The sequence below is a fragment of the Salvia splendens genome, chromosome 20, assembly GCF_004379255.2.
Source record: "Salvia splendens isolate huo1 chromosome 20, SspV2, whole genome shotgun sequence".
NCBI classification, from domain to species: Eukaryota; Viridiplantae; Streptophyta; class Magnoliopsida; order Lamiales; family Lamiaceae; genus Salvia; species Salvia splendens.
In genome coordinates, this window is record NC_056051.1 from 21,647,400 (window position 1) to 21,659,907 (window position 12,508).

The following is a 12,508-nucleotide window of genomic DNA, read 5'->3' on the forward strand; positions in this document are numbered from 1 at the left end:
TTTATTTTTACTATTTATAGTACTACAAAATTACGTAATGTAGATATCAAATATAGCTAAAGGAGTAATTCCGTTCACTCCAAGTTGTGGATAATATTCGATATTAATTTGAGTGGAGAGTGGTTGCTTTTTCGAACTCTTTCTATTTTTATTCTAAGCCGCTAATAGAATTCCATTTTAATGAAGGAGTTTAGTTTTATTCCAACTTAAGGAGTGACGCATAACTATCATGCGTCTTTATTAATAAAACGCATAACTATCATGCGTCTTTACGTAATGACGCACAACCATTATGCGTTTTTAAATACGCATAACCCTTATGCGCAGTGACGGAACCAGAAAATTGAGTAAGCCGGGGCTAAATTTTAAAAAAAAACTCCATAATATGTCGGTTCAACTTTTACGACATACTAGATGATAACAGTTTTCGACGAGTCGCCATGTTTTGTAATGTCTGTTTTCGTCTTGCCGGGTCACTATTTATGTTTTCCGCGATAGATTCGACACTTACAACATTAATTCTTTCTTGATTTATAATCGTTCTGAATTGAAATACTACTATCATCTGGAGCACTTGTAGTTGAATCATTCTTTTGTATTTTAGAAAAATACCGATGCATAACTATAATTAATAACAATAAGATTAATTAGTGTAAGATAGTAGTATATATTAATTCAGATGCTAATAAATTCACTAACTACAACAAGATTAATTAGTGTTAAATAGTAGTTTATATTAATTCAGATGCTAATAAATTCACTAACTACTACGGTACTACTTGCACAATACATCAGTTCTAACTTAATTAAAATACTATCAAGTGGTTCAAATCTAAAGACCAATTAAATTAATAAGAATTGAGGCAAATAAAGAACTATATCAAAAATCACGTACTACACTACGCTATTGCTGCAAATAAGATAGTAAATTATTTTTACAATTCTTTCAAATAGTGAATTACTGAATTACATAGTCCTGATACATACATATAGTGCTTACCTGAATCAGCGAATAGCTGCAAAATCTCCTGCAGCCGACAACCGTGCGTTAAGAATTTCTGACTTGTGAGGATTTGGGCATATTATGTCAACGGCTTACATTATTTTATTATAGCCCAAAAGGAAAAAGGCCAAAGAGCAAAATTAAAAACAGCCCAACAATAAATTATTTGACCCAAAACTAATAAGCCCAAAGTTGTCTTCTTCCCTAATCCTAATTCAATTTTCAATTCAGAAGAACGACGCAGCGGCTGGAGTGCAGGGCTGCTCTGGGGCGGAGACCGGTCGGAGGGCGGCTGTATAGGCGGGGGTCGGGGTCTGGTACAGGCCAAGCCCCCGCTGGCTCGGGGGCTTGGCCCTATGTAGTTTCGTCACTGCTTATGCGTCTATACGGAATGACGCATAACCCTTATGCATCTTTTCGTCCGTCGGGTTTTAACAGAAGGCAGAAGCAGCGCACAGAAGCAGAAAACACTTTCAATTCCTCTCTCGGGTGAAGGCGATTTCGTGTGATGTTCGACGATTTCGATCGATTTCCAACGTTTTCTCCATAAGTTCCGGTAATTGTTCTTCAATTTAGCTACATTCATCATTATTTATGTTTATTTTGCTTTCATTTGTTAGTTTTACCCAATGTATTAAATTAGGGCTTGTAGGAAAAATGTCCCTAATTGTTGTTTTTTTCGACAATGTTTTTGATGCAGAAATCATGCAAGTATTTGTGAGTTTGTATTAGGGTGGTAGAGTAGTTCAACTACCACATATGGGTATTGGTTATGAACCACCTCGTGCGAGGAGCTCCATCATATTAAATTCATGTGTTTCCTATTCTGAATTGGTAGCAATGATATGTGATGTGATGAGAATAGATATGAACCAACACACTATTGAATTATTATGGAGACAATGTATAGTCTTTGCTTCCGGTATGAGTTATACATGTTATGTGATTTGCAATGATGAAAGTGTGATGTTTATGTTCAACAATGCTCAAAATTCAAGTGGGTGTATTGAATTATTTGTTGAGTATTCACCTGTGAGAAGTTCAGAAATCCCACCAGTTGTTGATTATGGTATTGGATCATCTGCGAGGGTTGAACAAATGAGCTTTGACTGTGGTATTGGATCATCTGCGAGGGTGGAGCATATGAGCTTTGATCGTAGTATGAATGAGCAGAGAGATGTTGTAGATGTTGCTGATGTTGGTGTTGGATTGAATGATGAGGTAGATGTTGTAGATGTTCTTGATGAGCCAACGCCACTATCTGAGACAGAGCCAGACCCCGATCTCAGTGATGGTGATGGTTCTGATGATGTTGATGGTAGTTCTAATGATGAGATAGTAGTATGTAAACCTGTTATGCAATGTGAACAACCACTTCCGGAATACAATCCTATGGGGTTGAGATTCTTTCGCGAATTACCAAGTCGTCCGGCTGGAGTATCTGATGATGTCGTTGATAATGAACACAACAATTTGTATTGGGATGAGAAAGAGACGCATCGGATTGTGTTGGGAACAAAATTTGATTCCAAGCTACATGTGAAGGCTGCTATAACTATGTGGAGTTTGTGGCACGAAAAATAGTTTAAGGTCGTCGAGAGCAAATTAAGAAGGTGGCATGCCGTATGTAAATATCCAGCAGGAACGACAGCAACAGGGGCAGGCATCATCAGCACCGCCGACGCTGAAAAGGCGAGGGAATGTAAGTGGGAGGTTTCAGTTACACAAAGGTCGCATGACGATATGTGGGAAGTTAGGAAGTGGAAGGATCGACATACTTGTGTAGGCCATCGTGCTAACAGAGATCATGCTAACTTTTCATCGGCAATGATTTCTCTGTTGATTCGACATCTTGTGCGACAATGTGCCGATTTCAAGGTCTTCTCAATAATAGTTGATGTTCAAGACAGATTTGGTGTGTCAATCAGTTATAAGAAGGCATGGTATGCAAAGAGAAATGCTATAGAATTTGTATATGGTGGATGGGATGAATCATTTAGGCAGTTGCCAAGCTACATGCTTGAACTCCAGTCACAGAATCTGGACACAATTGTTGAGTGGAAGCACAACGAGCTGTTGAGTCAGAGGCGTACAAAGGTGTTCAACTATGTTTTCTGGGCATTTGGGCATGCAATACATGCGTTCCAGAGGGCCGCACCGGTGTTAAAAGTAGACGGGACTCACCTCCGAGGAAGATTTAAAGGTAAGTTGCTTGTTGCTTGTGGTTTTGATGCTAACAATACATGCTTGCCTATTGCATATGCTGTGGTGGATAAAGAAACAAACGACAGTTGGTCGTGGTTTTTGGATCATGTAAGAACTCATGTGGTGAAATACGAGAGGGAGGTGTGCATTATATCAGATAGGCATAAAGGAATCTTGAATGCAATGGAGTCTGAAATCATGACAAGGGCCCATCAGATACACTACAAATTTTGTTTGCTCCATGTGAGGGCAAATCTGTTGAAGAGGCACAAGGGCCCCAATGTGAAGGCCATGATATGGAAGTTGGGGGTCAGTACTCAGGCACGTAAATTTGGCAGAAGACGTCGAGCACTATATGATGTCAGCAGTGGTGCGGTTCGAATGCTCAATACGATTACAAAAGAATGTTGGTCACTGTGCTACGATGGTGGACTTAGGTGGGGGTGGCCACAACAAACATGTCGGAGTGCTACAACAACGTGTTGAGGGGTGTGAGAGAGTTGCCTATTAGAGCGTTGGTTGATTTGACATTTTGGAGGACGGTACGCTGGTGGTGCAGAAGAAGACAAAAATATAACACACCTAAGGTGAGTTAACCCCGTGGGCGAGGGACAGGCTTGCTAAGAATGACTCAAATGGGCGAAAACATTAAATGATTGTTATTATCATGTCATGTGTATAATATGAATTAAGTAGTTCCTCCGTCTCATTCAAAAATATCTACATTGTTGAATTTATAGAATTTTAGATAGAGTAATTGAGTATGATAAATAAAGTAAAAAATGCGGTTGAATATTTTAATGAGAGATGAGAAAGAAATTTGTTTTCAAATATGGAAAGTGGATATCTGAACAAACTAAAATGAAAGGTGGATATACTCCTTCCATCCCCAAAAATTGATCAAGTTGTATATGACACGGGTTTTAATATGTAATTGGTAAAGTAAGAGAGAGATATGAAAAAGTAAGAGGGGGTTAAATGTATTGTGGGGTCCACATTATTAGTGGTGCATGTTTGTTCAAAACTTTCCTTATTTAGAGCATCTGCAATAGCGGACGTCCGCTATTGCGTCGTCGGAGACGGACGCGGACGTCGCGGCGGACGTCCCAAATTTTCGATTTTGTACTTTTTAAAAAATATTCTATATATTCGGCTTGTTGAACTTCATTTCATTCGCACCACTTGTATTAACTAGTTTCTCTTCTTTCTCTCTACGTTTCTATCGGTAGATCCAAAATGGCTAGTGGTGGGGATGCTGCTGACACAATGCGACAAATTAATGAACGGTTGCGGGCTTATACATCCGCCGAGATAAATCGTCGCGTACAAGAGCACTTGCAGCGGCATCTACAGCCGGTGGTATCTTGCCCCATCCATTATCGAGTTGTAGTACCCCAGGACCATATCGCTGCACATCGCCGGTTGTTTGAGGACTACTTCGCAGAGGAGCCGCGGTTTGGGGCGAACTTTTTCCGGTGACATTTTAGGATGCACCGACCGCTATTTATGAGTATCGTGAATGCTTTAGAGCGTCGGTACATGTATTTCAGGTTCAGTGAGGATGCGAGTGGTAGACCTGGTCACACGCCTATACAGAAGTGCACTGTCGCAATCAGGAAGCTGTCATACGGAGGCGCGAGCGACATGTTCGACGAGTACCTACACATCAGCGAGTCGACTGCCCGCGAGTGTCTGAAGTACTTTTGTCAGGGCGTTATTGAGATATACGGGGAAAGGTAACTTCAAAAGCCTATCCCAGAAGACTGCCAGGCTATGATGCGGGAATCAGCATGGGTTTCCGGGAATGTTGGGCAGCATAGATTGTATGCATTGGGAGTGGAAGAACTGCCCCGCCGCTTGAAAAGGGTGTACACGACCGGCTTCAAAGGCAAGAATCTCACGATGATCCTCAAAGTCGTAGTTGACTACCAGCTATAAATTTGGCATGCGTATTTTGGAGTAGTCGGGTCGAACAACGACCTCAACGTCTTAAATTCGTCGCCACTTTTCAACGAGTAGTGTATGGGCGTTGGTCCGGCCAACAGTTTCGTCGCCAACGGCAATCAACACAATATGGGCTACTATTTGGCGGATGGGATATACCCTAGTTGGCCCGTCTTTGTGAAGACGATCAGATGTCCAATCGATGAAAAGAAGGTCTACATTGCGGGCCGACAGGAGGCGGCGCGCAAGGATGTGGAGCGAGCATTTGGTGTGCTACAGGCTCGATGGGCACCAGTGACGGGTCCAACACGGCTATGGTATCCTGAGTGCATCGCTGATGTCATGTACGCATGTATTATCATGCACAACATGATTGTCGAAAATGAAGGTCCAGCGCTGACTGATTGGACCAATGATGATGTTGATGCTGCCGGTCCAAGCCATGGCGTGACCACCGCCAATGTACGAATGGGGATACCTCATAGGAACGCCGATCGGATTCGTGCATTTGCCGACATGCGCCAGCAAGAAGCCCATATTCGACTCCAGAATGATATAATTGAAGAGTTGTGGACGTTGAGGGGTGCACGTTGAACAATATATTTAATTATGTATGTTTTTTTATAAATAAAATGGTTACATTTTCTCTGTATTCATGTCAAATTTTAATTACGTAAAATTGCATATTTGTGAATTTGTAAATTTTGATTATTGGGATGTCCTTAAGGATGTTTGCTATTGTGGAGTGAGATTTCCTTATGACGTGGCAGTGTTGTGAGATGTCCTTATGACGTGGCAGGAGGTGTTTTTGGGATGTTCGCCGGGACATCCGTTCTATTGTGGATGCTCTTAGACTTTGTCTAATTTGGGGCGGCCCAAAATGAAAAAACTAGTCAATTTATAGGGGACATACGAAGTAGGTTTTTTTAATTGGTAAATAAACATAAATTTATTTTGCATCGTGCTAGATTCTAATCCAAGATCGAAAGGTCTAAGATATTATTCTACTCTACTATTAGACCAACTCGGGTTGAATTTACACTCTACCATTACACCAACTCACATACAATATAAGATAATGAGATATAGATTTTTTCTTTTTTTGATGGATAAACGATTTAAATTTACAGATCACGCTACAGAGGATTCGAACGGAGACTTTTGGCTTCAAGCATTAACTTCTCTATCGCTTGGCCAACTCACACGCATAATGATATAGATTCTTGTTATGATCTTATTATGTTAGTTATGTATAAATAGATTATTATTCATTAATACCCCTAATCTAAAAACTGATGTATTTGTTGTTAGAGTTAATCGGTCAATCTAGCCTTATTAATATAGATATAAAGTGTTAAACTAGAAGTCACTTTCACTATTATGCCCTTGCACAATAATGTTCGAGTAACATTATGATTTAGGTCACTTTCAACATTGTTATTTACACTCTTATCCCCTTGCACAATAATTTGCAAATAACATTGTTATGTATACTCTTAAACAATTTATGTAATCGTGTGACAACATATATATAACATTTTTATATAAAAATATCAAATTCAGGTAACAGTACAAATTTTGTGTAAAAGGTTATTGAGAGGTGTCGAAACAGGTACCTGCGGATACCCAAACCCGATTTTGCAGGTACCCGTACCCGAAAACTTCAATATTATACTACCCAATCCCGACCCGTATAGTTATATGAGTAACCCGATACCCGCAGGCATAATTTGAATTGTATATTATATTATTCAATGGTATTATGCTTTTAGTTTTCGCTTATCATCAATGCTAGTCATCTAATACAATAATTTTATGTACATGTTTGTAATTCTAGAATGGATTTTGGGATTGTTGCTAGTTGCTACACTATGATTTTAGATTTGTATTTTTTTTACTTTGTTGTATTTGCATGATTTCCAACTATTAACTATGCATAAATATGGTGATTTCTCATCTCTTAAATATAATATGACTACGTATGAAATACTATAATGCAAATCCAAATTTCAAATAAGCAAATATGATAGAAACATCAAGCATGTCTAAAATTAAATCACCATTCAAAAGTTTAATATAAACTTATTATATATAAACTTGAAACTAATTAACTAAAATAAAATATTTTAAAACCCTAACCCTAAAAATAACGGGTATTATCGGGTTTAACGGGTATACCCGCGCGGGTAGCGGGTATACCCATACCCGCAAAATTTAAAACAAACTACCCGATCCCGCCCCGTTTTCCTTTGTCGCCTGGTAGTGGGTACCCGATACCCGACGGGTAGCGGGTCGGGTTGAGGGTTTCCTGATACCCGCTACCCGTTTCGACACCCCTGATTGAGATAAAAAGTGCCCGCTGTTTTTCTATTTTTATTTGTATGTGAATAAGAAAAGCTTTAGTGGGATGTGAAATATATATACCAAAAATAAGATATTTTTTGTAAATGGACAGAAAAGAAAATATGAGACATTTATTCAAGCAGAATAAATATTGTTTGGAGAAAAGGAAAACAAATTCATATTTCAACTTTTGGCTATCAATTCATTTACTAGTAATTAAACTCTACATGTGTGTGTGATCAAATACAAATTTTTTACAGTAATAACTAATAACTAAATATCAATTTTTTATGTTAAAAATATCAACACAAAGACATAAATTTATTAATCTTTCTTGTGTTAATAAATTATGTCTTTGTATTGATATTTAAATTTACATGTTGTATTGATATAATTATGTCTTTGTGTTGATAATTTTAATACACAGAATTGAAAGTTATTAGTTATTACTGTAAATTAGTTAGCACACTAAAGCAACCCACTCTACATAGGTATAGGATTTTTTTTTTGCTGTGGAAGGATAATTGCGAATAAATTCAAATTTCATGACTTTTAAAGTTATGGACTAATTCATGATTTTCCTAACAATTTAGCCTATGATTTATTAAATTATAAAATAAACTACTCATAAAAAAAGTGTTTAGAAGTAATATAGTACTCCCTCCATTCCTAAAGAGTATGCACTATTTCTTTTTTCGTCCGTCCTCAAAGAGTATGAACATTTCAATTTTGGAAACTCTCTTCTCTCTAATGAGGTGGAACGCATTCTCCACTAACAATACTTAAAAAACTTTATCTATCTATCTCTCTTTTACTTTACCAATAATGCATTAAAATTCATGCCGAACCCAAAGTTCATACTCTTTGGGAATGGAGGGAGTAATATTTGTTTTTTTGCCATAATTAATTTTTACCAGTTCAAAATGTAGAAAGCATAATCACATACCAGAAGAGACCTAGCAATATTAGTTTTCTAAATTTTACAACACTGCCCATTAGCTTGGTAATTATAGAACAAAAGTAGTCTTGAGAATCAGTCCATTCAAAATCTGGTAATAAAAATTCCAGTTAATTTGCTCAACAATTTTTTGTTCTAATTGAAGTTGCATAGTGAGAAAGAAGAGAATCTATGATGAATATGCAGTAGTTACATAGCTAATATGAATGATTGTCTTCTAACTCAAATAAACCAATCACACCTAAACCTCACACTCAGCTTCCCCTCCTCCTGCAATGATTCTGCTACAGATTCCTTCATCAACCCAAACTTTGATTAAACTCCCTCTCAGATTCTTGGTGATGGATCTTTCCAGAGGCTTCCATATCAAAAAATATGAATGGAGTAGCAGGATTGGTGTATCAATCGGGAGAAGCAAAACCGCGGTGGGTGTCACCTTTGTCGGATGGCCCCCCGTGCAGTTCCCTCAGCATAGCAATGCCGGCATCATTGTTGCTGCTAGGTAGGCGGTTTTCTCCGGTAGATGGCCTGACTGCTGAAGAAATGGGCGTGTAGGTTGTCGACCAAGATCCTCCATTTGATCCGGCCAATGCCATTATCACGTCCGCCTGATGTGGATCACAAGAAGAGATATAAGAACAGCAAATAACACCAATGACACTGTTTTCTAAGCAGTCTAAACGAGTGCCAAAATCCACCTTCACCACCCTTCCATTCTCATCAACGACACACTAGAGTCGCTAGCCAGTATTACTACTCATTTATGCATTACTAAAGAACAATGACTGTCGACAGAAGAAATAGACGTTAAGTAAGAACCTCTGACCAACTTATATCTACAAAACATGTCAAATCAAAAGTCCAAAGGGAGTTTGCCAATAGTGATGTCAGCTAACAATAGCCATGAGAAAATGTAATAAGACGTTCGCCTACTCAGCTATGTGACAAGTCGCAGGTTTATACTCCCTTCTGACCATATAGGTGAATACGATGCGCCCGAAAAATGAGTTATCTAAAAAGTGAAATGTACAAAAGACAGTAGAGCAACCATACCATTCTAAGGACTACTTTTTCACTAAAAATTAGAGCTTCTTGACACATAAAAGTTCAGAGAAGCGGAGTGATATGAGCTAGAGAGAGTAAGTATGGGATGAATCACGCTTAGAGAGAAATTGCCCTTCAATCATATTACCATTAATGTTCCCGATACGAGTCTATTACATCACAAAATATTCTAATCTTGTACCAATCACTCAATCAAATTTTCACAAATTCTGATACTATAAAATAAGGGTTCTAGTTGTTTCAACTTCTATTGGCAATAAGATTCATGCTTACTCTCACCTTATTTGGATGAACATTGTCGAAAACGTGCGCTTGGCCCCCATAAAATATTGTCATTTGACCAGAAGATTCTGTTCCATGACGGCTGTCATGAGATCAATCAAAACATAGTTAATCAATCTAGTCTTAAATTTTCAGGTCAATTACCAAGGCACAAAATAGTAAAACAGAACCTGTGTCCTGAATTAACCTGGGCATAGCAGAAGACTCCGGTTCAGAAATGCAAGCGCCAGATTTACTTTTACCACTGCGTATGAGCACCCCTGCAGGCTGTCTCCCGGAGATAGCTCCAGCTGCATTTAACGAACTCAAAATTCCGGAGCCTTTGATTCCAGTCCGCGATCCTTCATCAGCAGCTGTTTGTGACATTAGAGAAGGGCCGACGTTTGTTTCTCTGAACCTATTTGACTGGGCATGGTAGCTAAATGGCATGACATGTCCGGTGCGTGGAGGATATTGCATTGCTGGCCCCGGGTTAACCGCTGTGGCTCTGTCCCAGTTGGAAGGATTGTTATCAGCTCTACCACCGGTCGAAGTCTGAGATATAAAAGAGGCCGAAAGTGGCCTCCTTTGATGGATACCAAAAGATGCCTCCTCCTCGTGTGGGCGTTTAGGCCGCTCGCTCCCTGAATAGCGCAGCAGCTGATATAGAACAAAACTCCTAAGATTAGAGAGTATATTGTGAACCACACGAAAATGAGCCTCATACATCACAAGACTGCAAAACTTGTTATCAAATATGAACTATATTGAGGATGTGTAGACTGATTGTAGCTAAAAGAGTTAAGACTACAAAGAGAAGATGGAAGAAACAAACATTAGTCAAGGGTTGGCTGTCTTGCGAATCTGTAGGCCCTTGTGGAAATTTATCCTTTGACGACATCATGAAAGAGTCAGAGTTGCTTCGTTTGTTGTTCATGAACCTAGTAGTATTTTCCAGCCCAGCAACATCGCCTCTTGATCCATAAAACGGTATTCCTTCCAAGTGATTGCTGACATGTCTTTCTAACATTATTTATAAAAAAATCAAACAGCAATATTTTCAAGTAGTCATCAAGAATCATGGAATTATAGAACATCAAAGATGAACAACATTCAATCTACTTTCGATTTCTTTAACTTCTTCGACGTGATTAGTTCATGGGGACTGATATCCAATAAACACAGCACACACTAACTGAGACACATTAAAAGTGGAGTTGTAGCAATAGTTTTGTTGAAAACAACTAATAAGATTTTCCTATAAAACCATAAAAAACTGTTGTGCAAATGCAATATACCCTAAAGAAGAGGCTCAGTGAACTAATCCACCAATGGCCTCACACGAAACCACTCCACTCTCAAAGGAACCAAATTCACAAAATAAGACCTTCATAATTCAAGGCTTCAACAAGTAGATTTACCCAAAGTTAACCACAAACTGAACTTGAAATGGAGACATAAAGTCACTATAAACTGGCCCAAACAATTTCTCAATAAAATAGCACTAACACAGAGAACTGAAAACATTCCCCCAAACAACTGATTACTCACAAGTCTTTCTAACATGATTGATGAAAAAAACTACTATTGAACAACAATTTCTTTGAGCAGTCGCCACCAATCATGGATGGCATCATAGAAACATCAGAGTCGAACACCATCCAAGTTACATTTAATTTGTTCAAGTGCTTCTGCGTGCTAAGTTCACCACGAAATAAACACAACCAGCGCACGCTAACTGACACACATATAGAGTGGAGATTTAGCAATAGTTTTGAAGTAAACAGCCAAAAAACATTTCCTATAAAACCATAAGAACTTCACTCCAAATGCAGTTTGCACGAAAAGGAGAGGCCTAATGAACTATTCCACCAAAGCAGCCAACCTCACAAAAGAGATGCATAATTCAATACTTATACAAGTAGATTTAAGCAAAGTTAACTACAAATTAAACTTGAAATGGAAGCACAATAGCCACTATACGCTAATATCATCTTACCAGTGAAAAAACAAACACGCACTCACAGTGTCACACAATACAATAACACAGACAAATTCTCAATAGAAGCAGAATTGAAAACATGCCCAAAACAACTGATTAATTTTATCACAACCACAAAACCAAAACCAAAAAATGAGCATAGTATCAAGTAAAACTACTTCTCACCAGAGCCCAGATCAGAAGTGGAGGAAGGCGACGCATCCTGCGACGGCCTGCCACCACCGGCTGGCGGCGGAGCAGATTCTTGAGGCTGCCCCTTATCGCCAAGAAAATCATGAAAAGTTGTGGGCTTTGCTTCGGTTTCGCCGCCGGCATCAATACTAGCAGCTTCTCTGTTATTTTTATGAGCATGAGCCATTGAGGGGTAGGCTAGATATGCCGCATCTGAAGTAAAGGTGACATTTTTAACACTTCACAACGCCACCATCGCCGCTTTGATGAAGCCCAGAGCTCAAGAATGAGCAAACAAAGAAAATCTAGTGGAATTTTCAAATGGATTGTGGCTGTGGTTGATGGGTTTCAAGAAAGGTAAATTCTTTAGCTAGGAAAAGAGTGAGACACTTGAAGGGAGAGCACGACTTTCATGAAAAGAGAAAGAGAGTGAATTGTTGATCTTTTTTCTTTGGCACTAAAAAGGAAAAGTATTTTTATGGCATTCACAGATACAGATGTGCTTTCCACTTTTATTCGTAGAATCAATTCAATTTCAAATTTTAATTTTAGAATA

At 38.7% G+C, this 12,508-nt stretch overlaps 1 protein-coding gene across 1 annotated transcript; it reads right to left on the reverse strand.

Annotated features, from left to right (window-relative positions):
• Nucleotides 1-8,516: 8,516 nt before the first annotated feature.
• LOC121782940 (protein TIFY 8-like) lies at nt 8,517-12,406 on the reverse strand. Its single transcript, XM_042180953.1, has 5 exons — nt 11,947-12,406; nt 10,615-10,802; nt 9,988-10,439; nt 9,798-9,882; nt 8,517-9,061 (listed from the first exon to the last, which is right to left on the reverse strand). Exons 1-5 carry the CDS (start codon nt 12,137-12,139, stop codon nt 8,855-8,857), a joined length of 1,125 nt encoding a protein of 374 aa, XP_042036887.1. The 5' UTR covers nt 12,140-12,406; the 3' UTR covers nt 8,517-8,854.
• Nucleotides 12,407-12,508: the final 102 nt, after the last annotated feature.